Source organism: Oreochromis aureus, linkage group 23 (assembly GCF_013358895.1).
Source record: "Oreochromis aureus strain Israel breed Guangdong linkage group 23, ZZ_aureus, whole genome shotgun sequence".
Classification (NCBI taxonomy): Eukaryota; Metazoa; Chordata; class Actinopteri; order Cichliformes; family Cichlidae; genus Oreochromis; species Oreochromis aureus.
In genome coordinates this window covers 45,572,313-45,596,772 of record NC_052963.1, presented here as the reverse complement: position 1 = coordinate 45,596,772, position 24,460 = coordinate 45,572,313, and the positions used below count along the sequence as shown (strand labels likewise).

Sequence of the window (24,460 nt, the reverse complement as noted above, 5' to 3'; positions counted from 1 at the left end):
TATACGGAGATTTAATAAAAGTAAACGATTATTTGCAGTAGTGCACAAATGTTAAAAGTCCTGCATGTAACAAAACGTTGGAATGATTTCTGTCTTGTCAGGGCCGTGGGGGTTGTTGCGTTTCTCTGGTATGTATCCCCGCTTTTTGAAAGCAATCTTGAAATCTTAAAAATACAGAACATCCAAAAATGTAATGACTCTTAAACTTCATCTGGACAGTCTGGTGTGTCGATGCCCTTTTGTTGGCGAGACTGACCGCGCCACACTGCTGACGGTGGGGGAGGGGACTCTGAACTGGGCAGCCCCTGATATCATGTACAGGAGCCCAGAAGCCAAGAACTTTCTCCACATGCTCCTTCAGCCTGACCCAGAGTAAGGAAGCACTTTTGGTGTTTTACGTGGGCTTGTGAGATATCTTTAAAGTTATGTGCAAATGACAGAAAGTACCCCGTGTCAGTGATACTAACGCCCACTAAGCTTCTTATAGCTTCATTATGTTGGATCCAGTTGCTTTAAGGTGAAACAGAATGCCTCTGATGTTTCTGTACCTAGGAAGCGACCGTCTGCCTTTGAGTGCTTGGGCCATGACTGGATCCAGGTGAGGTCATATACAGAACATCAGGTGTTTCCTTTAAACTGTGAATGTCTGGTACCCTGTAAACTTATTGATCATTGGGACTGTTGTCAGGATGAACATGCAGGAGAAGACACGGATGAAATCAATACAAGGAGTCTGAAAGCCTTTATTTCAAAAAGAAAATGGCAGGTGAGTTCCTGCTGGGGCTTTAATACCTGCCTGGATTCAAAAGGAAATACCAGATGGTTTCCTGTAAGGCTAAACATCTCGAGTTTGATCGTCTAAGTGTACTCTCTTTCTCTTCAGCGTTCTCTGACATGCATTGGGTCAGTGCTCACGCTGAGGCCCATTCCTGAGCTACTAGATGCTCCTCTCAGGGAGACGGCAGTGACGGTGCCCCGTGAGCCCCAAGAACACAGCAGTACCTCCCCGAGCAGTGGCTCTTCGTCGGAGTATGACGAGGCTGACTCCTGGGACTTTTTCCAGCACTGCAGCCAGACTGAAGAGGAAGAGGAAACAGAGGAAGACTATGATCCTTTAATGGAGAGAGCACAGATCCCAGATCCTTTTCCCAGCTTCCACCGGGATGGAGAAGAGGAAGGGGATTTGACACTAGGCGAGGAAGAGGATGGGGAGATAGTAGGAAGGAGGACTGTATTAGAGCGGAGTATAAGCAGGCAATCGGTCGCATCATCAGAAGTATCGTGTCAAAGGACACCTCAGAGGGAACGTCGGTTCAGCAAGGACAGCAGCCCATCGCTCTACCTGTCGGATGGGGATGAGGGTTCAGGGAGTGACGGAGGTCGTATTCCTCGGGGTAGCGTCATCCGAAGCACTTTTTATAGCAACTCTCATCAGCTTTCGCCGTTGTCTGCCAGACACATGACATTAAGGGACAAATTTCAAGCTAAGAAGCAGGAGAGGGGCCGCAAGCCACTCAGGAGGAGCTTCTCAGGACGCCTCAACGAGCCTCTTATTGAATATGTGGAGGATGAGACAGAGACCAGCCGTGGCCAGAGACGAGCATCCATCCAGACCGCAATGCAGAAGTCCTGCTCGTTTGACAGCGGGGTGGGTTTCGCCCATGCTAACGCACCACCTCACAGAAGGAGTAGGTCTCTTGATGAGTATTCACGTCGGTCTCCCACCTCACCCAAACGTGCGAACGCCGGTGAAGAAGAAGGGTCACAAAGTCTAAAGGAAGATTTTACAGACGATGAAGTGGCCGGGACAAACTTGCTGGCAATCCCAAATTCTCAGCGAGCCACGAGAAGAGGCTCTGTCACTCCTGTACAGGTGATTCAGACTTTTAGAGGATCCTCTGTTCCTTCGAGGTTAGACCAAGTACAGACAGAGGGAGATAACTTTGCTGGCTCCCAGGGGTCTCTGGCTGAGTCTTTTATTTTGGAGCATGGTGGATCTGAGTCTTCAAGTAGACTTGGCTCCAATGAAGAACTGAGTCACGGTCGTCTCAGAGGGAGATACAGATCAGGAGACGGCGATGGATATGATGATCAGGGTGAGCGCCTCATTGCACCATCGCCTCGCTCTTTCCAAGAAGTAAAACCTCGAAGCTCGTTTCCCCGGGCACCACCACGTAATCGCACACGCTCCAATCCCAACCTGTCCACAAACAGCAGAGGTCAGCTGGGGACGCCGCTAATGCCAAGCCCCAGTCCCAGCCTCTCTTCTCTACAGGCTCCAGAGAGGCCTCCCAGAGCCCGGGACAAGAAAGAGGGTCACAGCCTCCAGAGGCACGCATCTGCTCCAGCCCTTGAAGCTCGACCACCTACAGGAAGGTCACCAAAACTGGGACTGCTGAACATCTTCCGCAGGCAATCCTGGACTGGCCATTCCTACTCCCATCTGGAGGACACAGAGTTAGGACCAACTCTGGGCGAGATCATGAAGCCTGATACACCCACCATGTCTCTAAGGAAGAGAATGAGAGCGTCAGCCTCAAGTCTGACCAAACTGTTTTCCAGATCCTCCAGTAAAGAGGACGTGAGTAAAGGAGGTAAGGCGTCGCAGATACATACACCTCAGTATAAGCACTACGTTGTGTTACTGTTGTGAAATTATATTCTGTATTATTCAATCTAAAGTTAACACCATTTGCGCTTTCCTTTTTTATTTATAACAGGGCCAATAGTGAAAGGATCAGCTCCCACTCCACCTGAAAGGAAGCGCAGCAGCAGCCTCGAGAGTCCCAAAAAGAGGAGCTCAAAGCTCTTACCATCCTTCAAAATACCTGCGTTTAAAAAGAAAGGTTGGACAAAGGTTACATTCTTTGACTGATCTGCTTTAAATTTCACATCACATTTGTTGCTTTGAGAACATGCTCTTTGTTACCCTTTCTTAATATTCAGACCTGCCAGTTCGCCCCAGCAAGGCTGAGGTGCTACAGTTGGATGGAGGCGGAGTCCTCCTGGCGTGGAGGCCGGTTCACTCAAGTGATCCCGTCACTTACTGCGTGCAGTACTGTACCGACGGTGCGTTCGCAGACATGGCAGGACAGAAATGTGTTTTTTGTTGTTTGTGTTAAAAAGAATTTAATTTAGTGTTTATGTCATTATGACTAAACTATACTTTTATTGTCTAAAATAGTGGTCCCCAACCTTTTGTGCCACAGACCGGTTTATGTCTGACAATATTTTTTTTTACGGCCTTTAAGGTGTTGAGGATAAATACAACAAAATAAAACCAGTACTGGTACCAAAAAAAAGGATTTTTATTCATAACATACGGGAAAAGACCCAGGAAACTACAAAAACGATAAAATAATAACGATAAAAAACGATAAAAACCCTGAAAACCATAAATTTTACACCTGAGCCTCAACTCTCGAGGCCTGGTACCGGGGCTTGGGGACCGCTGGTCTACAACACCGGGGAATTTTAAGAGCACTGTATTATTGGTGTTTTCCATTGCTTAAATCAGGGGTGTCCAACTCCAGGCCTCGGGGCCGGTGTCCTGCAGGTTTTAGATGTGTCCCTGATCCAACACAGCTGATTCAAATGGCTAAATGACTTCCTCAACATGTCCTGAAGTTCTCCAGAGGCCTGGGAATGAACTAATCATTTGAATCAGGTGTGTTGACCCAGCGTGAGATCTAAAACCTGCAGGACACTGGCCCTCGAGGCCTGGAGTTGGACACCCCTGGCCTAAATTTAAGTGTAGTTGAATGTAGCACTTCTTATAGGAGGTCATAGGTTATGAACAGAGGGTTGGGTGGTGATTGAGTGTGATACTTACGGAGGAGTGCAAGGAGTGTACCTGTGTTTGCATGTATTGCAGACACATCAGTTGAAATATGTCACTAACACTGGTGTCGTTCGACTGTTCTGCAAAAGCCATAAACGGCAGAGTTTAGCTCAGACGTTTCATGTCTCCACAGGGGGGGAGTGGACAGTCCTGTCAGAGGACGTGACAGACAGCTGCTATGTGGCAAAGGACTTACCGAGAGGAGCTTCTTACGTGTTCAGGGTGGGTTGTGTCACAAAGATGGGAGCAGGACCGTTCAGTGACGCTTCAGCTCCCGTTGTTATGGCGACTCATCCTGAAGGCAAGAAAAACGCTGTCTGCTATTGGACGTTATGTCGTTTTATAATTTCATGTCATTGTTATTATGCTTTTTTTGAAAACATGGTGCAACAGCTTTCCCCTGTGCATTTGTGTTTGTTATACAGAGATCCACATTCCTCTCATTCAGACTGAGTCACTGGGGTCAAAGGTCATTGGATCAGAACAAGCAGCACACAAGAACTACAACTTCCTGCCTGAGATCAACAGGTGAGACATTCAACAATGAGCTGCAGCGGTTCAATAAAGTTATGTTTTGTTTTTTTAATCTTTATAATTGAAGAACTAATTACTTCTGTTGGTAGTAACAGTGTGCATGATAATACACGGTCACAGGATACCAGAACCATTCCCAGTATGCATGAGGCCAAACCTTATTTTACATGCTAAGGTCTTGGCCTTACTATGCAAAGTGCCCTTGGGTGATTCATGTTGTGATTTAGTGCTACATACATCCATCTTTCAGGGGTCGTTTCAGCGTGGTAGCCCTGTGCAGGAACGCTGAGACCAGCCAGGTGTTTGCGGCCAAGATCACCCCTTACCAAGCAGAGCAGAGGCAGCTGGTGTTGAGGGAGTACCAGCTGCTGAGGAGGCTTCACCACCCCCACCTGGTTCAGCTGCACTGTGCTTTCATCACCTCCTGCTACCTCGTGTTAGTAGAAGAGCTTTGTCCCGGCAAGGAGCTCCTCTACAGCCTGGCTGCGAGGTAAACGGCGCTCAAAACATCAGCCAAGGAGCAATTCTGAGGAGCATAGTTCCTAATAATGCTCGTGTGTCCTCGTCTTTCAGTCTAGCTTCAGGTTAGAACTTGTACACATGAATAGGCTTGCAATGGAAAGCCTATAGAATTAAGAATTTAAATAGAAGTCATTAGGCAGAACAACCAGAACTGTATATCAAAATAAAATGTAATAAAATCAAGCTAAGCTAATATTTCTATGCTAATTCATAAATTGTCACATAACCTGAACTTATTTGTTGCTTCACCATCACGTCTGTGTTTGCGTCCTCTCAGAGATCTGTACGCAGAGACTCAAGTGGCCGAGGTGCTGGTTCAGATCCTGAGTGCGGTCGACTATCTCCACAGCCGTCGAGTCATCCACCTGGACCTGAAGTCTGACAACATGCTGGTGGACGACTGTAACCACCTGAAGATTGTTGACTTTGGCTCGGCTCAGTCCTTCACACCCGGACAGCCTTTAAACATCGAGCACATCCAGGGCTTTTCTGACAGCAGAGGTAATGATGTATGTTTTTTCATTTAAATTCGGACTAAATGTTGTACGCTACATTCTGATTCGTCTAACATACTAAACCTCTGACTGTCGTGGCCTTCCGACAGACTCCTGCAGCAAAGGTACACGTTGTTTTACGGAGGACGGATTGATGGATGGAAATAACTCAGCCTAAATCCATCCACCTCAGCTGACCCTAGCTCCCATAGTCTAACAGACCCAAGTCTACTTTCTTATCATTTTATCTATTTCTTTTTGGTCTGAGTCTTTTTCCTAATACAGAAAGTTGTGTTGCCTGTAAATGTGCCACTCTTTATAAAAAATATTCTGTCTGTCTGTTCTCTCAGTGTATATTATCCTTCCTAAAGCTCCGGAAATCCTCGAAGGTCAGGGTGTTGGGCCAGAGACCGACATCTGGGCTGTTGGAGTTTTGTCGTTCATTATGTAAGCAAAGAGGTTTATTCACATTTGGATTAAATCTCATCATCTGAGAACAATTCCAAACGTAGCAGGGCTGTTATGTTCTGATAAATGTGGGTTTGTAGACTTCATAGTGTGAGGAGGCTAAAGACTGACTTCTGTTATAATAAGGATTACTATAATTTTTATCCTTCCCTACGTTAGGCTGAGTGCTGACAGCCCGTTTCATGCAGAGCACAGCTGGGATCAAGACAGAAACATCAGGAAAGGGAAGATCCAGTTTGGACGCTGTTACCCGGGTCTGTCTGAGGGAGCCCTGAACTTCATGAAGAGCAGCCTGAACAACAAATCCTGGTGAGTCTTTTCCCAGAGTGTACTTACTCACACGTTAACATTCATTCTGACATGATAAAAAAAAACTTTGTAGGGGGAGACCCACTGCGGCCGAGTGTCTCCAGAATCCGTGGCTCCGTGCCCATCGCGCCCCACACAAAGCCCGACACTCCAAAGTCTGCTTCTCCACCGACAAACTTAAAGCTTACCTCAAGCAGAAAGAGGAGAAACGAGATCAGGTGCGCACCAAGCTTCAGGGTCCCTTCTTCTTCCAGTGAGGCGACGATGCCAAAGTTACCATCATCATTCTTAAAGAAGAAAAAAACCTGCAGCCGTAACGACGTGTCAGTGCAGCGGTTTGTGCTTCAAGTGTTGCTCTTTGTCTGCCAACCTGGAGCCGGGTTTGATTTATAAAAACGTTTGATTTTTAAAATTTGATGCGTCTTAATGAGTTGCTTCTGTGTTTGATTGCGTATGATAGTCTGGTGATTTATTTAGTGCGTATCAGGGATAACATGTGATCACATAAGGTGTGCACGGCGCTGCTGCATGAGCTGTAAAGTTTAACTAAATGTTGTTTTGCTCCTCTGGCAGACGGATGGACATGCTTGGCTTTGCAGTTCTGTCTCCGTAAAACTTTAACGCAGTATTTTATGTGAAACTTTACACGAGTTAGTCGATTGAATCATTATTAAACAACTCAAAGTGCTCAGTCTTTGTCCTAAAACTCTTTATTCTGTCTCGTTTGAGTACAACACACATACATTTCAGCTCTAAGACACATTTTAGATTAAATCTACCACAAACAGTGATTTTCAGATGCTCTGTAGTTCATGTGCATGAGTCCATCCTGAAAATATACTCGACTAAGAGTAAATTTATTTCTAGTTCAGGAGACAAATTAAAGATAGTATCGCTGAACACTTTCTAGATGTGGAGCTAAAGTAGATCTGTGCCAGCCTGTGACGACCAAATGTAGCACCGGGTTTGGCGTTTGTCTCCAGCTGCTGTCTTTATTCGTACCTGCTGAGCCAAATGGCAGAAATCTATGAAGTAGAACTACACACCTAAATATCAGCCACGGCTTTTACTAAATCTAACACAAAGGACATGTGACACACGTCAGTCCAGAGCTCTTCGTTTCCATCTGTGTTTGAACTGCACTGAGCAAACCTGAGCGTAAGGAAGAGCTTTCCTTTTTTCACACGTGTTCCAGTGAAGATGGAGCTATTCCAGTCAAAGACACATCAGAGTGTTCCTGTCCACCTGCTGAAAGACTGCCTTATTATTTCCTTATTATGATTTGGCCTCCTGAACTTTTTTAATTTCCTGTGGAGAGAGAGAGAGGTGACAAATACTTCAACCAATCATCTGATGAGTATTTCATAAAGGAGCAAAGAGACTTCATGCTTTTACTTACTTCATCCAGGATTTCTTTTAACTCCTCGTAGGCCTTTTCTAAGTCATCGTTGATGATCACAACATCAAACACTCCGGGCTCCTTACCTAGAAATGAAATCAAATTGCAATAATTGGCTTTACATTCGGGATCACGTTCCACCGGAAATGATGGGAAACTTACTGAGCTCCATGTCGGCGCGTGCCGCTTCCAGACGTTTCTGTAAACTCTCCTCTGTTTCCGTCTGCCTGTCCCTCAGACGTTCTTCCTGAGAGAGACGACAGGACAAGCTTCATGGAATCACAACAGAGCACCTACATATAACTGGGCACTGCTTCTTACTATCAGGTGAAGTCTTGTCACACTTTTAAAGCGCACTCAAAGTGCAAATATGAATAAATAATAAAGCTTAAAAGCGCAAGAAAAGAATCGATATATGCTGTTGATTAATCACAATAAAAGGATTTACCAAAACTTCCATAGATGGAGGCTGGATGGAGATGTAGATGGGGTTCAGGTCGGTCTCTTTAATCCGCTTCACCCCCTGGATATCCACGTCCAGGATGCAGATCAGGTTTTTGGCTCGCACGTCTTCCACAGAAGCCTTACTAAAGAAACAGGAGTCCTTTTTCAATAAGCCGTGCCATTCACGAGAGCAGAAACATCCAAGCAGGTACTGAATGTAAGTTTGTGCTTCTCACATGAAGTGACTGGTAAGAGGATAAGAGGATCGCTGCACTGATCCAAGCTGCTCAGACTCAGTGAGTGAGTGTTATCTTCAGAACAAGAGGAAGAGATTAAATGTGACACAAGGTGCTGAGCCACAGCGTTGCTCTTTTTGACCTAATGGGGGTTAAAGCTCCATCTGTCACCAGACTATTATATAGCCGCTTGATCCCTGTTACTAAGCCCACAGTGTGACATTTATGTAAGGCTCTGTCTTTATTTCTAATGAAAAAAGTTCAGGCTGTATGAGTGACAGTATTTTCAGCAGAAATGTGTTTGGTATGATCAGTCAAATCCGAAATCCTGGGTGTCGAGCTTCAGGCGGAATCAGCCCACTGGGTGACTTTGGAAAATGTAAAGAAAATTTCAGACTTTTAACTGTATTTTCACCAGTGTTACAGCTTTTCCTACTGATAACGATCTCCCCAGTGGCCACTCATACTATGCTCACATAATTCAATTATAGATTCCTGTAATTTTTGACATTTGCTTCTCACAGTTTAGGCCCAACGAGACGTGCTGACAGATTTCTTTCATTTACTACAGCAGCATCTCTTTATCATGTAGTCAAACTCTGACATACTGTTGAAATTGTGGCTCTTTTTCTTACATTATCTCATTGATTCAATGTGTAGGTAATTCTCTGTAAGGTGGCAGAAAGACTGTGTGAGGCTCGTGACGAGTTTCACATCCCTGCAAATGTTTTCTCAGCAAAGTTTGATCAGTTCTGTTTTTAAATCAACTCAGTTCAGTTCAAATGACATCGCGCGAGATTAGAAGCTGTCGTGTCAGAGCGGTTTGCACAGACCGGACAGTCTTACAGAGAGCGGGATAACTCAGGGTTGGCCCTCTGCCTCGACTTAGAAAAGAATATTTTGAAATGTCAGAGAATATACATGCAAGTCATAGTGTTTATGAATCTTTTAAAAAGTGCGTGAATTATCTCCCACATATCCATTTACCTTGTTCCATACATGTTGCCAGAAAACTCCGCGTGCTCAATGAACTCTCCTTTGTCGATACCCTCCTGCATGGCCTCTCTCGTTGTGAAATGATAGTCTGTGGGGAGCAACGTGTAGAGTGAATCGAGCTCTGCGTGGAAAATAATCAAAGCAAAATCAAGCAAGAGCTCACTACAGTGTAGCAAAGCATGCACAGTGTAACAGACTGTCACAGCTGATCACGCGTGTCTGAGCCTAATTTAAACTGTGCCGTGATTGTCAGTCTCTATGTGGAACATTGTCCACACGCGATCCACAGACCTTCATCTTCCAAACATCAAAACGTCAAAGTTTCAAAAGCAAACACGTTACTACGTCTACCGCTAATGGCCACAGTGATGGAAGCAACCATTAGCATGACAACATGAAGGAGTCAGACTCAGTTTGGAGAGAAACGCTGTAAAACAAAGAGATAATAAGCATGAGAGCAGGGTGGATTTAAACAAACTGCGGTGTGTCAGAGATTTCTGCTCATGTTAAAATCCTCATTTATTAAAATGGGACGCAGTTGTGATCGATGGAAACCCGTTCATCACTCAATATTAGTTTAAAAGACGCCTGGACCTCGACTAAAGAATGAAATAAAATGGAGGCAACATGTTCTAAAATTATTCTAAAAATAACCTTTTGTTCTCCTGCATGTGGCCAATGGTTGGATGCATCTTGCCTATCAGGAAAAAGAGGAAATGGGATCACTAGTGTGGATCTAAAGACGTGTGGGAGTGGAAATGGGAATCACTGCTGAGCCATCACAGGGGGCTATTTTCAAAAGCTTTTTACTCCAAAGTGTAAACTGTCTCGTCTTCCTGAGGTCATTTTACTTTTTAAAAATATATATATGTTTACATTATTTTCAATTTTTTGACCAGTTCCTATCAATCCAATGATAACGTGCCAGGATGATGAAAGTAACCCCCATCCATCTGCGGTAAAAAATACACTGTGATCAGGAATCACACTGAGATCACCTTCGTCTGTGGGTTCTGATTCATTTGGACACGAAAATGAGGCTGACATTTCTATGTCCTCAGAGGATAAGACGGCTGCTACGGGCAGTAAAGTAGCCCCCAGAAGCATGGGGAGCTTGTTCAGCCCTATGGAGAAAACAAAAAAGGCACAGAGAGAGCTTTATCCCCAAACCAAGGAAGCCTCACAGGGTGGCAAACCATTCCTGCAGTTCACTTGGGAGTAAGAAGTGCTGTGGGTGTGGAGTGGGTGGGGGGAGGCTAGGAAACAAAATGAAAAGGAGCTTGTTTGTCAGATTCTTCACTTTTATCCACTTTTATCTCAGCTCTACAAGCTTAAATCCAGATGCAGGGCTGATGTTTTGTGAATCATGTGATCCTAACACAATGTGAAAGCACCAAACATGAGCACCCACTTAAAAAGTGTCAGCAACAAACCGGTTTTCATTCATAACTGTTGTACCTTTGCCGTCTTCCTCTCCTGGTCGAGGGTTCCTCGTTGTGTCTGCGGGGAAAGAATTGCAAAAACATCAGTCTCAACTTTACAGCCGTTACTGCCATGTGCAGAATTAGGCTGCTGCTTCCACCTCAGACAGGATGTTTTACAAAGGAAGCCGATCACCCGTTGGCACAAAAACGTACGTGAGACGCTGAATCCAAAGACTCCTTCGTGCTCTTTCATCAGCCTCTTCAACAGAGTGCTCTTCCCTGCTCCAGAGGGGCCACTCAGCACCACGGGCCTCGGTCCCGACATCGTTCTAAGAGCCACAGATGGGGAAGAGGGATTTATTAGAATTAGAGATTTGTACAGCCCAACAAAGTGTTCAAACCACACATTTCAAAGGCGGTGAGCTATGGTGTCTTTCAGGTGCTTTACCTTAATAATCTCCCTTTCTTCCTGTGAATAGCTGCTCCTGGCAAAGATCTCAGCTATCCTGTTTGCTCGTCTTAGGTGCCGTAAGGCTAAATCTTTTGATCCAAGCTTCTCTACACACCGAGGAGGTTAAAAGCAGGCAGTTCCTCTCGTATCACTACTGTTGCAATCTAAGAATTAATTGACACTCAGAAATTTCTGTGTCCTTAATTAAAGTATCAAAATGCGTCCACGTCCTAATTGCTGACTGGTTAGACAGCCAGAGGCCTTGAGGTTAACGCTAAGGATGCCTGTTAATGAAGCCACGAGGGGTCAGTCAGCCGGGATAATTGGATCTGAGCCAGGTGGCGCTCAAGGTCCAGGACAGGTGAGTCATTTACCTAAAGACTGGATGAATCCCCGTTAACAGAATTACCCAATAACACAAAAATCTTCCCCAGCAGCACGTTTACTCGGGCACCTTGACTGGATTTATCAGTTCGAGCGCTTTTTCATTCGCACACCTGTTACAGCTGACTGCTGATGGGAACACTCATCTATGGTTACATAGTTACTTCTGAGGTAACTGCATCGATGTTGGAGAGAACACATGAGCAGTAACAATAATCCACAGTCTGTTTATCACTATTAACACTGCTAGTTTTCATCATTTAATTTCCTGAAAAGATAACAATAGCATATCTATTAATGTTTATTATCATTTATGATCATTTATTAACATTTTAACTCTGCATCTTTCCTTCCTAATTCAAAGAGCAGCCACTGAATTTGTCCCAGTCGCTTTTTCTTGGTGGACCACAGACTGTTTGACACATTTTCACTCTATATTTATACAACAGAGCTGTTTTCTAATAAATGTGTATGTATGTGCATGTAGGTATATGTATCTGTGTGTATGCATGTGTATGTATAACTTGTGCATATCTTTCTTGTGTAAACAGAGAGATGCCAAACTGTGTTTCATTGTTTATGTAACAGTGACAATAAAGAGCTATTCTATTCTATTCTATTCTATTCTATTCTATTCTAATGTTTTACTCTCGTTTTCTTCGAGTTTTATTGACCTTACCTTTTGTCAGAGCGTCTCTGTGTGTGTCGTCTGTGTTGGAGGGACGTGGAGTAACAGATGATTCTGCAGCCGGGCTTCTTAATGGTGTGTGTGTGTGTGTGTGTGTGTGTCACACCGACTCACCAAAGCACCTGACTGTCAGTCTGGATTATAACCACCTCCCTTCAGCTCACTAACCAATCACGTTGGGGCATGCTGACTTGTTTTGAGCACTCAAGAAAAACACTCTGTCCAAAATGCCGACTTTAACTAAGTCTAACATAAATGGTTCATTTTTATTAGAATCTGATCAAATGACATTTACCTGATTGGTGTACATTCAGTTTATACTAGGCATATTTTTCTTGATGATTAATTATTTAAATAAATAAACGTTTGATTTGATATAAAATTATTGCTTCGTGTTTGTTGAGGATGAAGAATCTTTGTTTCTGAGTGTGCGGGGTCTTTCCTGGTCCTGTGTGTGTACTGCATGCAGACTTTGTTTCACAACCCCGCTCACTTCAACACGTGTGCATTAATTTTTGCCCGTAGATGTCAGTCCATCGGCAGAAACTGGACTCACTCTGCCGTCTCTTGTTCCACTCTACGACGGAGGCACATTGCTCTTTTACGTCTCTCTGTGTGATGTGGCTGAACTTAAGTGGCCGTGCAGTAACGGCTCAGAATAGCAGGCTTTAGAGTCTTTCAACTCCAGATGAGCTGCGATGGGCTCTGCCTGGCTAATCCCGCAGCGACCCACTTCTTAAAGGGCGCACACACGTCCCAGAGTCATCATAAGGCCGTCAACAAACGCCAACAACACAGGAATGCTTGCCGCCCATTCACGTCTACGGTCCACACCTGCGGCAGGTGTAGCAGATACTCTTTACGTGCTCACAGTTAAAATATTTCAGGAAACAACCGCCTTTAGACACAGATTTTATTTTAGTAATGTTGATAAAATTAGATTTGAGTGATCCTATACAAAGAAATACGCCAATAACAAAGACAAAACAAGTTCCCGTGTGATGATTATTACTGTAAATGTTTCTAACCTACAAGAGCTAAACAAAGAATAAGTGACCTAAGCAAAGACAAACTCTGTACAGTAAATACAGTCTGCTAGTCAACATCCTATACACACACCACTCCAAACATACATACACAAAATTATGTACATGTGCTTTGCGATTCAGTTCAATCATCTTTCCATAAAACAGAAAAAAAAGATTTTTTTTAAAAATCGATAAATAGCCTCAAAGCATTTTTTTTCTCAGTGCCTGAGCTCTCAGATGGTTTCAGATGTTTCTTCTGATCTGCTGGACGATGCAGTAGAAACATGGATATTCTACAGGTCAGAGGTCGCACTCAGTTAGTTAGTAGCTGTTAGGAGAACGACGACGGTGAGACCGAAAAGGAGTGAGAAGGAGGAAAAGGAAGAGGGACGGGAGAGGGGAAAGGTGGGCTTGCATGACAGGCCAGCTGCCCAACAAGTCCAAGCCTGATTGGTCAAAACAGAAATCCCTGAAAGTGAGTCACAGGTAAACTCGCCTCAGGTCTCCAGGTGAGGTGATGGTGTTGCACTGAGGACACAACTTCTTTGCTCCCTTTGAAAAAGAAAGGTGAGACTTTTCTTACAGACTTTTACTTCGTTCTGGATATTTTGCATCATTTTTATGTTCAGCTTTTTACCAGCGTTCGAAGCCAACACTCCTCACAGTGAACATGCCAGCACTGGATGGAGGTGAGCGGTGTTGTGTAGGTGTCCTGCACACAGAAACAGGCAAAATACAGGTGAGCAGCGTTTACCTGCAGTGCAACAAAGCTGCCACTAGGTGTCCACATGTAACTACAATCAGAGCTTTGCAAGGAAGCGACTTTTGAATCATTTGCTGGGATTATCTCTCGTTTATCCCACTGTGATATTTTACTTTGTAACAGATTTTCAAATTTAAATCACGACAAAACATTTAACGTAGAAATAAGCCAGCCATGCAAAAAAACTGTTTATTACTGATTAATAATATATTTCCATTAATTAATCACTTACAATTTTTAAATGTAAAATAATAGAAAAAAATTAATTCTCACAGACGGGGGTCGACTTTGAAGAGCAGTGTGTGGTGCATTTGGACTAAATAAATATTTGAGTGAATAATTGTTCAATGTTTTTGATTCTTTCATGTAAAATAAGTCCGAATTTAAAGGAATAAATATCGCAGAGCTTTATCAGATGCAAACTGTAATATTTGTTGTGTGTATCAAACAGTATTAAGGTTATCTGCAGTACAGTCTGACCATCTGATCATACGCGGAGTCGCAGACAAAAACATTTTCCATAAAAATATTACTGTATTATGTTAATGAAAACACAAACATACACCAACAGTTTGAAATTGCTTTAATTTGCCTTCACACTCACCATGCAGATGAGACATTTAAATCTGTCTCCTTTAGACAGCTGTTTCTCCAAGTCCCGTATCCGAGCCTTAAGTGCATCTAATGTTGTCAGCGTGGAGTCCTCCGAGAGCCTGCGCGCACACACACACACACACACACACACACACACACACACACACACACACACACACACACACACACAGAGGACGAGAGAGGGAGGACACACGAGTTAGACACTGGAGAGTCATTTATAAATCGAAGACAGATTAAATTATTCGCTGGCCAACATGGACACTGAGCATGAAATTTAGCAGCAATCACATTGCCTGCATTGGCTGTCTCATTTATCATGGGCAGCGGGGCGGGGGTTAGGTGTCAGCGTCCTCACAGAAATAGACATACACGCGCACAATTACAGGATAGACTCTATGTGCAAACATACTGTACAGCCAAACAGATGGGATGCAATGCATTCAGCGCGATGAAACATGCGTACACGCCTGCATCACCTGCTAAGACCCTGACTGATGACATCATCACGCTGATATAGTATTGCATTATGTGAGAGCAGGCAGTCCAAACTGATATGGCATTAATACAGACGACCATGGGTGCCAGGATACACTTTGCAGAGAGGAATGGCTTCCTCTGATTGGCTGATGGATGTTTGCCTGCATGTCACCAAGTGCATGCTGGGATAAGCAACACCTGGATCAACCTACCTCCATGACCTGAACAGTCAAACTTTAATGTGAAGAGCCACAACTTTGGACATGGCTGCTGACCATGTTTCCTCTCATGTCTCCAGAGTTACCGGCTCAAAAATCCATCAAATAATCAACAAAGACGGATAATTTTACTTTGACTGAAAGTCAGTTCATAGGCTCGTTGGCAACTTGAACAAAGTGTGTCAAACTTGCTAAAAACAAACCATTAATTAATTGAACCATTTATGAATCTGGGTTTAACAAATGTTGGTACAGAGTGCAGGAAAGCATTAGCACGCAGGAGGGAAGAAACTATTTACCTTTAACCCCTAAAACATCGATCTTTATTAACGTTTATCGAACCTTTGGACATTTTTTAACCCTTTAAAACCTGAACCATGAAATAACTGCCTGAAATCTTTCATTTTTTGACAATGGAGAGTTTGTTGGTCCTTTAGACAAAAATGTTAATCGGCATGTGTGAGTTTTAATTTGCTACATTAGCCAGATTTTTGCAGTTTAGTCGTTAAAAATGTTTCATGCAATTTATATCATATTTGAGGGTAAAAAAAAGTCACAAAAACACACGTATCAAATATGATACGCTGGGCTTTAAAGGGTTAAATTGAATTAAAATGAATTTGCATATATGAGTTTTACACTGATGATGCGGAAGCCTGAAAAACTCACAGAAAAGGTTTCTACTGTATATGACAGAGCAGGCATTAAAGGGTTAACGACATAAAGGATTAAAAGCAAAATACTCTTTGTTTACTTCTTTTTCCGATTATATTTTTCATTAAAATTTGTTTATATGGCGTCAAACCACAACAACAGTCGCTTCAATGTGCTTTATGCTGGAAGGTGAAAAACCAACAATCAGACCTTTCTATGAACAAGCACTTGGCGACAGCGGGAAGGAAATCTCCCTCCCTCGACCGGTTTTAACAGTCTCTCGGTTTGTGTATAAATCTTTTAAATGTTAAACTGAAGCATATCAGGAGGAAACACTTCAGCTGTAACAGAACAAACAAACTCACATCTCTATCTCAGCGTTTTTGCAGGTTTGAGTGAGACCGGCCGCACTGCCATCCTGTTTCTCTCCGCTGCTTGTAGACGGACTTCCTGGACACACAAACGAATGAGCAGATTACAGTTACAGCCATAGTTTTAGGAACTGTGCTCAGCTGCCTCATTATTCCTAACTCACCATCATTTGACCATTTATTAAAGTCCAAGTTTACTCTGGATTCAGGCGGCACGCTGCTGCTGCTGAAACAAACCAAAGTATATTTACCATCTGAAAGCATTTGAAACTGAAACAGCTTTGAAATGAATTTAGCTCATATTTATCAAATATGTAAATGAATACTGAGTGATCGTCACACATCACGGATACGTACTTCACTGCTGTCTCTTTGGAGCTTTCTCCCGAACAGGGAATCACATCTGTTTCTGTGTATCTGCAAGCGAAGTCAGGAGAAAAATACAACAAAGTGTGCGAGGAAGTACTTTCTCCATATTCCTGTGCGTGCATATCCCAGTCCCCCCACTTTATTGTAAACGCATCAAAACATTAACATGTTGTTTTGTGTGCACGCTGGCGTTCTCTATAAAAGGATACTGAGCCCTGCCGTACTCCAGAGTGTCATCTCCGTCCACGTCCAGGTCTGCATCGCTGTCTCGACACTCCTTAGAGGTGGTGCTCACCAACATTGCACCTGGTGACACAGATGCAAATGGGAATCACTGTTAACAGCCACGTTAGTGATGAAGAAACTGCGACGTTGCCCATGTATCGGCCGCGCTGTGACTGCGTCTGTCAGTCAGTTTCCAGGTCAGAGCTGCATTCTCACGCCAAAGAAGCCGTTACGTTTAAGCCAACCTTCCAGGCATCCTGCTCCGCCGTAATCTGGACTGAAAAGTTCAGCGCTTTTTCAGCTGCCACTCAGTCACATTATTCACCCTCCACTGAACAAGATCACACACATGGGTACACACATGGCACACACACACAAACACACATTTTACTTACCTTTAAAGCCTATAGACGCCATCTGTATCCTTCTCCTCTCATTCCAGTCGTCCTCCAATGGCAACAAGTCTGCCGACCCCTCCTGAAAACAACGCCGCGCACACACATGCACACACAAAGAGACGCGCATAAACACACACATCGGGCCACATGTTCTCTGTCTGGACGAACACGCCCGTATGCCTCCTATAGCCTCCAGCTACATATCTGCCTCATAGCTGTGAACCGGCGCTCGCGGTGCTTTCACATGGATACACAGCGAGCTGACAGTGATCCGTGTGCCACGTGAACAAAGCCAGGCAGCAACGTCTCGGGGTTCGAGGTCAGCGTGTCACACGTTACATATGTTCATCTCTGATTACAACACAAATGTCAGGGAAACAAATACTTGCATCTGTCTCTTGCATACCTGTCCTTCCTCTGGTTTTCTCCTCTTCAGCTTTCCGATCCTGACTGGAAACAGAAGAGACAAAAGAAATATTGTTAATAATGGTTAAAGGGGACAAGGCATTAGTTTCTTGTGATTCCTTTGAGGCCTTTAGGGTTTAAATCAGGCAACACCATCAAACAAGTCGCATCGATTTTTAGTAACAGCATTGAATTATGTGTAATGAATAACTGGGATATAACTTATTTGTTCCTATACACAAAAACGTACGAGTTTGAGTCGCTATTACATGTAAAGAAGCCGAGCTGACTTTTGTTTGCTTTTATGGGTTTGTTCTAAACTGTGATACGAGGTCACCAAGCTGCGTGAAGAAGACTCCAGTTTCTTGGTAATAATACGACCACTGGTCATTTAAACAGGTTCACACTGAGCCCAGAGCAAAAGAAAGAGAAGCACATATATCCAGTGGGAATTTTCTTTTTGTTGGTGAGATTTCTTAATATTTATAGCTCTATTTATTATCTCTTTATTATTATATTTTTATTTAAATAAAATATAAAAATGCTGAAAAATAACAGGACAAATTATGCAAAGACTACACCGCGAGTCAGCAGCTGAAGGTCGTGGATGAACGTCCTGCACTTAATATTTCACATGCAAACATTGAAAAAAGCTAAACTTCAGTAGTAATACCACAGTGCAGTAGTATTACAAGTAAAAGTTCTGCATTCAGATGTTTTAGTTTTGGTTAATAAATCCAGTGAAAACGTTCATTATCAGTGATGCACTAATATTTACATAACTTTAATGTAGCAGGTGATAAATATGGGGCTAAGTTTTCTTTTCCTTTCAATATTAGAGCATCTCCTTTATAAATTATGTGTCATGTATTGAATTTAATCTTAAAGGAACAAAAAGTCATTATTGTTCAGATTCAAGGAGCGCCTGTGCAGACAGAGGAAATGTTCAAACCTGCCTCTAAAATCTAAATTCACCTGCTTGAGGAAACCGTCTCATTCACTGGTTCCACTAAGTCCACTTCTAATAACTTCCAACATTTAAAAGAAATACGGATGCAACATTGAAAACGACTGAGTTCTGTTTCTGTGTGAGCTCACTCCACAAAATGTACAAGCTGGCCACATTTATGCACGAGGCCCTTAAAGCAGAGGCAGGCAGATGCTTCGCATGGACAGAAGCTGCAGTACGGGATTCAAAGCGGCCTCCCGTCCCCGTGCTGTCATGCCACCGTCCTCCCCCGCTTTCCTCTCTAAAAATATGAAAGTTAACATGGCAGAACACCAACTGAACCTCCTCTCCAACCGTGCCCTGACTGACTGCAGATTGCAAAAGGGGACATTAAGTTTTAAGGCCCTCTAATTCCCTGCTGGATGACAGTGGCCCCCGAGGGGAACGCACGGAGAGCTGGTGGCTGTGACCCGAGTGCCGCAATCCCAGCAAACATAATGAGGGTTAAAGAGACGGTCATAGATGAGGAGGAGCTCATCAAACAACGAAGACAGAGGAAGAGAGAGAGGGAGAGAGAGAGGTTGATTAATCAACAGAGGACCCCCCTCCTCCTCCCCCTCCTCCTTCGACTCTCTTCTTTTTCCTCCCTGACGTGTATTTAGAAGCTCATTATGCTGTCCGGTTATAAGGCCCAATAAAGGCTAACAGAGCTCGACAGCAGTGGCAGTTTGAAGACTCAGCTAAGAGCTGCAGAGTCTCAGCGGGAATAATAACGGGAGCAGGAAGTCTGTGGCGTCAGCCGCCGCCAGGACGCTGCGCAGGTTTCTGTATTAGTGCAGAAATGCTGTCAGACTACTTTTAAAAATGCTACATGAGCGCTATCATTTATTCCTTTATTTACTTTTAGAAATGGCTGGAAACTGTTCAGGGCTGAGTTTTCCAGATACAAGCGTCTGTGCATGGAAAAGAACTTAGCGGCACCAGAAACAATCATTTAATAAACTCCACATCAGCGAAGTCGTGATCTGGTTACTCCAGATCTACAAAACCTTCATCTGTCTCTTTTACCATGACAGCACAGAGCAAACACCATCATCGGCTCCTCGGCTGAGCCGTCATGTTAACGACCCGCACGCTTCAGTGGGTCGGCAGACGCCAGAGAAAATACTTCCTACATGAAACATTTACAAAACACTGTTTGTGGATTTTTGTGTAACAGGGTCAGATATCTGAGTACGTGCGTCTGGACTCTCGCAGCAGATGGCCCCGCCCCTCCCCGAGCCTGGTTCTGCCGGAGGTTTCTTCCTGTTAAAAGGGAGTTTTTCCTTCCCACTGTCGCCAAGTGCTTGCTCATAGGGGTTTTTATCTTACAATGTAAAGCACCTTGAGGCAACAGTTTTTGTGATTCATAATAAAATAAGTGTTTCATTGGGAAACACGTTTTTTAGACTTTTATTTTTTTTTTAAATTAGTTATTGCTTTACAGAGTAGCTCAGGTGGAATAAATACTAAAGATATTTAGTCTGGTATCGTAAGGATGTATCACGCCTGTGTTTCACATTTTATGAAAAGTTTTTGAGACACTTGAAAACTCAATAGTAGCCAGGAATAAAAGCATGAAAATAATTATATCCATTCAACTAAATAAATCTAATACTGACTGATTAATGACCTCATATATTAGTTGTTATTTTTCAAAGTAAAACCTGGTGGGTGGGTCTCATCGAAATTATAAAATAGGAAAAAGGAGAAATGAATAAAATAAATGTTTCTTGGTTATGTGTGTGTTGAATCCAGTGGGGAAGAAGAAAAGTGCTTCTCGGTGTTTCTTACCAGCTTGTGCGCAGTCTAGGTGGGCTCCTGCGCTGTGGGGGCGTAATGGGGCAGATTTGACGTAGCACCTGCACCAGCAGAGGTCATCGACTGTTAACATATCAAGAGGTCAAAGTTGAAAGGTTAATAGCTCCTCTGCTCGTGGGGGCGCTAGGCCAGCTGAGATGGTGTGGGAAAAGAGGTGATATCTGAATGACTGGTGAGGGTGGGGACGGCGAGTGTGAACAAAATATCTCTGTCATTTTCTCAACTTTACGACGTGACAGTCGCCTGGTCTGGACTCTGAACCACACACTGACTGTGCGGCACAGAAACACAACATTCAGTCCACCTGGATCAACGTACCGTTTAGTCTGGTGTGTCTGTTGGCCCGGACGCGGAGAAACGTCTGCAACAGAGGAAGAAAACATCATTTGCACTCTTACTAAGAAAAAACTGTCCATAAAAATCGAAGATGCTGCTGGAGGAAGCTGTCACTGAAAAAAGGACAGTTAATGTTTGTGCCCTGTGATCTTACGGCTGCCGTTGTGCTTCTCCATGTTTGCATCACTGTGTGACAACTTTTGAATGTCTGTCTGCTGCTTTTTCTGAATATGTCGTGCAGAATATATTGAACTTTGTTCCCTGATGAAGCTGTTAGTTCTGGTTCTGAGGGTCGAATGCTGCCTTTGTTCTCACAGATATGCACAAGTTGTTCTTTGACGTCTGTGTCGTGATCACAAGAGATGAGTCTCTCACGTCTAACCCGCCGCAGATGGATACTTGTAAAGGCCCCACAGCATCGTGATCAAACAGGCTGAGTATTTCCAATTTAGACATGCGTGTAATTCAACCCAACCCTTAGAAACTAAACCAGCAAAAGGAAAAAACAACTTTTTGTTTTTGTGACGTCAGTGGCACAAGGATGCAGCGTTTGACACTCTGGGATGAGAACCAGTTGGATTTTATAAACTGGTAATTGTAAGGTGCTCTTTTAATGCCTTACAATATGTTCATTACAATGCACTCTTTAAATCCTACCTGGTATCGGTCAGAGTGGGCTTCCTCGGCCGGTCGAGGGGGCGAGCTGGGGGAACTTCCCTCACGCTTGATGTGCAGGGACAGTGAAAGAGACTGGACGCCAAAAAAGGAAAAGAAAGAATCAAAGTCAAAGGCAGGATGACGGCTACTGACCAACTTCCTGAATGTGGTGAAAATATCACAGCTATGTGTACCTTTGGCGTCCTTATGAGGTGGTCGTGCTGGACCGGAGTTGCACTACGGGAAAAAGAAGCATAACAACAGAGAAGCTCATATGTTAAACCTGTTTTTACTGTGCATAAATCAACAACACAATGTTCCCAGAAAATCTACAAACACAATATTGTCTTTTAAATGTCATCTGGTAAACAACCTCTGCTCTTATCTTGTCTGTGTATAACCTCATTTTACTCCTTCTCACATTGTGTCTGTCACACGGATACTGTAGACACACACACACACACACACACACACACACACACACACACACACACACACACACACACACACACACACAGTGTCCCCGTGGGCCAAGTTCAATTTGAAACCATTACTGTCCACGGAGCGGTCGTTAAGCAGATTTGGAGTGTAATGCCTTTATTGGAGAAATCATTCTTCTGTTCTAAGCAGCAGGTAATATGTGTGTGTGTGTGTGTGTGTGTGTGTGTGTGTGTGTGTGTGTGTGTGTGTGTGTGTGTGTCTGATCTATGCGTATGTTTTAGACCAAAGCAGCCATTAACAGAACATTATCTGCCTGCTCTATGAGTTGTCGCCTTGAGGCCAGAGGCTATAATATGAAATATGTAGGGAACAATGAGGCGGCTTGTAAACACTGCACGCAGGTGACAGAGAAGAAGGGAGCTACCACCTGGGGAAACTGAAGGGGGGGGGGCATGTAGAGAAAGGGATCTGTCTACTTTAATTATCACCTTAAAGCTGAAGAGCAAGAAAATGACAAACAGATAAACGGAGGTAGTGTAAACTTTTTAGACGGTGGTAAGAGGGAAACTTTCTTTCCCGTAAAATAAAGAGAAGAGCAAAGGATCCTCAGCGAGTGAGCGTGATACCTGATCTGCAGCTGGGCGAGTTTGGCTAACTCCTGCTGCATGTGCTCCTGCAGCTCTCCGGGTCGCAGCACGGCCTTGCAGACTGGACACACCGGGGCCTGAGCGTCATACAGACCTTTGACTTTGCCTGCAAACGTGAGGTGTTTAACAGTTAGAGGTGCTGATGGAAAAACTGTCGTGACAGTCATGAAAACCCTGTTTACTGAGCACAGACAGTTAGACTACCCTCCCAAATACTTACACGTTTAACTGGAAACAAATTTTATTAGTCGCATTAGAGACATTTCTTTTTTTTAAAAGAGCATTTAATTTGAGTTTTCCTCTTTCAGAGGGAGGGTTTGAGAGGCTGAACAAGAACAAGTTTACTCCATCCCTTAATTTATCACATAAAGGATTTTTCTAGTTTTACGATTTTCATTCAATTTGTGTTCTGGGTACTTTATACGTAAGGTGGTGCATAAAAGCTCTTTATTGCACAGCAACATGTCAGCAAATGCTTTTGTTTCATAATATAAAACAATAAATATTCATTAGAAAAACAAAACACACAAACACAACAGCATGAAGTGATTTGTTTATTAAAATCTGCAGTTTTGAAAAACTGCTTAATGATCCAGAAACATCTCAAATATCAGAGGTGAGCAGCAGCTCATTTAAATACACTGTGTACTTTAAAGCTTGCTAATGCAAAGGGATGAGTAACTGTAGCACATGTGGCAGAGGAAAGTTGAACAGGTGCCTAAAAACAGAATACTCGAGTAAATGTTGGCTACTTGGTTACTTTAGATAGCACAGACATTCAGTAGCTGATTGGAGCCCTGTGTGTGTTTCTGTGTGTTTAGCGGACCCGTCTTTACTACAGACAGGCAGCGGTAGTGAGAGTAAAATCAGGTAACACACACACACACACAGCTTAACACGGTGCTACGGCCCCCTGCTGTCAGTGTGTTGACACCATAGGCTGTCAATAGGAACATTACCCAGGAGGGCCACTCGGCCCATTGGGCCCCACTGATGGATTACTGCCATAAGCAGACAGCTGGGAGCCCGAGCAGCTCTACTATATCAAGATTTTACCTAGTAGATGAGGTGATTTACTCCTGAAAGCCATCAATCATACGGAGAGGGCTCGTAGGCAAGATGCACCTAATTTTCCATCTGGGCACAGCCGAGGGGGAAAAATGACACCGTGTGGCGATCCCAGTTTAACTGTTTTAGCAAAGAAGATTACAAACAAGTTGAAGTTTGTACAGAGTAAATATGGGAGTGAACTTCCTTCAGGACCCTGTTATAACACTGGACTAACACTTTGCCCGGCTCGGGGTCCAAATGACCAGCGATACTCGGGCTTGTCTATGAGCCGTCCCCTGACATCAGTTGAGCTGTGGGACCCCATAATGAGGAAACAAATGGGGCAAAATGGCCTCTAAATAAAACATGGGGTTGAAAATAGAAAGTGGAGTCAGGTGTCCTTGAGAGAGTGACAGCTCCCCCCCACCAAACACACAGCCCTGCCTTTTTTGCATCCCCTTGCGGAAGCCTAAATGACTTTTCCCGACACGCATTGAGCGTTCCCGAGCTTTCCGCGCTCTGCCGCCCGGAACATGCAGGCATCAGTAAACAATGAAATCTGTGGGCTGAAATTGAATTTATAACCACATTACCTGCACAGATAACGTCTGTGAATGGCGCCGCGATAAGAGCAATGGGATTTGATTTTCAGGTGTTTTATTGGTCTACTTTTTTGGATAAGCCCCCCCCTCATCTTACTACACCCCCCACCCCACCCTTCACCTCTGCTCCACACAGACATCAAATTTAATGGTGTGGGAGCGAGAATGTTTGGATGCACAGATGAGTGTGTGTGTGTGTGTGTGT

At 43.8% G+C, this 24,460-nt stretch overlaps 3 protein-coding genes across 4 annotated transcripts in view; 1 reads left to right on the top strand and 2 right to left on the bottom strand.

Moving 5' to 3' along the window:
* obscna (obscurin, cytoskeletal calmodulin and titin-interacting RhoGEF a) overlaps positions 1 to 6,859 on the top strand; it is a 46,710-nt gene extending 39,851 nt beyond the window's left edge. Inside the window, exons 63-77 of the mRNA XM_039607082.1 lie at positions 102 to 128; positions 220 to 372; positions 553 to 598; positions 689 to 766; positions 884 to 2,594; positions 2,721 to 2,846; positions 2,947 to 3,069; positions 3,975 to 4,142; positions 4,267 to 4,369; positions 4,626 to 4,865; positions 5,175 to 5,398; positions 5,502 to 5,516; positions 5,742 to 5,838; positions 6,019 to 6,168; positions 6,242 to 6,859. Of these exons, the coding sequence (XP_039463016.1) occupies positions 102 to 128; positions 220 to 372; positions 553 to 598; positions 689 to 766; positions 884 to 2,594; positions 2,721 to 2,846; positions 2,947 to 3,069; positions 3,975 to 4,142; positions 4,267 to 4,369; positions 4,626 to 4,865; positions 5,175 to 5,398; positions 5,502 to 5,516; positions 5,742 to 5,838; positions 6,019 to 6,168; positions 6,242 to 6,425 (3,445 nt within the window). The 3' untranslated portion in view covers positions 6,426 to 6,859. The remainder of the gene's footprint in view (positions 1 to 101; positions 129 to 219; positions 373 to 552; positions 599 to 688; positions 767 to 883; positions 2,595 to 2,720; positions 2,847 to 2,946; positions 3,070 to 3,974; positions 4,143 to 4,266; positions 4,370 to 4,625; positions 4,866 to 5,174; positions 5,399 to 5,501; positions 5,517 to 5,741; positions 5,839 to 6,018; positions 6,169 to 6,241) is intronic.
* A 4-nt stretch (positions 6,860 to 6,863) lies between these two features.
* guk1b (guanylate kinase 1b) lies at positions 6,864 to 12,250 on the bottom strand. Its single transcript, XM_039606966.1, has 8 exons — positions 12,182 to 12,250; positions 10,881 to 10,996; positions 10,702 to 10,743; positions 9,235 to 9,331; positions 8,016 to 8,154; positions 7,730 to 7,814; positions 7,568 to 7,653; positions 6,864 to 7,476 (listed from the first exon to the last, which is right to left on the bottom strand). The coding sequence occupies exons 2-8, from the start codon at positions 10,990 to 10,992 to the stop codon at positions 7,444 to 7,446; spliced, it is 594 nt and encodes a 197-aa protein (XP_039462900.1). The 5' UTR covers positions 10,993 to 10,996; positions 12,182 to 12,250; the 3' UTR covers positions 6,864 to 7,443.
* An 851-nt stretch (positions 12,251 to 13,101) lies between these two features.
* Positions 13,102 to 24,460, bottom strand: part of rnf220b (ring finger protein 220b) — a 28,401-nt gene continuing 17,042 nt past the window's right edge. Inside the window, exons 3-16 of one of the 2 annotated variants that reach the window (XM_039607346.1) lie at positions 22,583 to 22,709; positions 21,710 to 21,752; positions 21,516 to 21,608; positions 20,841 to 20,883; positions 20,496 to 20,585; positions 17,715 to 17,758; positions 17,306 to 17,387; positions 16,895 to 16,991; positions 16,674 to 16,733; positions 16,481 to 16,542; positions 16,311 to 16,395; positions 14,586 to 14,694; positions 13,856 to 13,930; positions 13,102 to 13,770 (exon numbers count right to left, since the gene is read on the bottom strand). In XM_039607346.1, coding sequence (XP_039463280.1) covers positions 13,699 to 13,770; positions 13,856 to 13,930; positions 14,586 to 14,694; positions 16,311 to 16,395; positions 16,481 to 16,542; positions 16,674 to 16,733; positions 16,895 to 16,991; positions 17,306 to 17,387; positions 17,715 to 17,758; positions 20,496 to 20,585; positions 20,841 to 20,883; positions 21,516 to 21,608; positions 21,710 to 21,752; positions 22,583 to 22,709 — 1,082 coding nt within the window. In that variant the 3' untranslated portion in view covers positions 13,102 to 13,698. The remainder of the gene's footprint in view (positions 13,771 to 13,855; positions 13,931 to 14,585; positions 14,695 to 16,310; positions 16,396 to 16,480; positions 16,543 to 16,673; positions 16,734 to 16,894; positions 16,992 to 17,305; positions 17,388 to 17,714; positions 17,759 to 20,495; positions 20,586 to 20,840; positions 20,884 to 21,515; positions 21,609 to 21,709; positions 21,753 to 22,582; positions 22,710 to 24,460) is intronic. The other variant, XM_039607347.1, reaches the window with a different exon arrangement.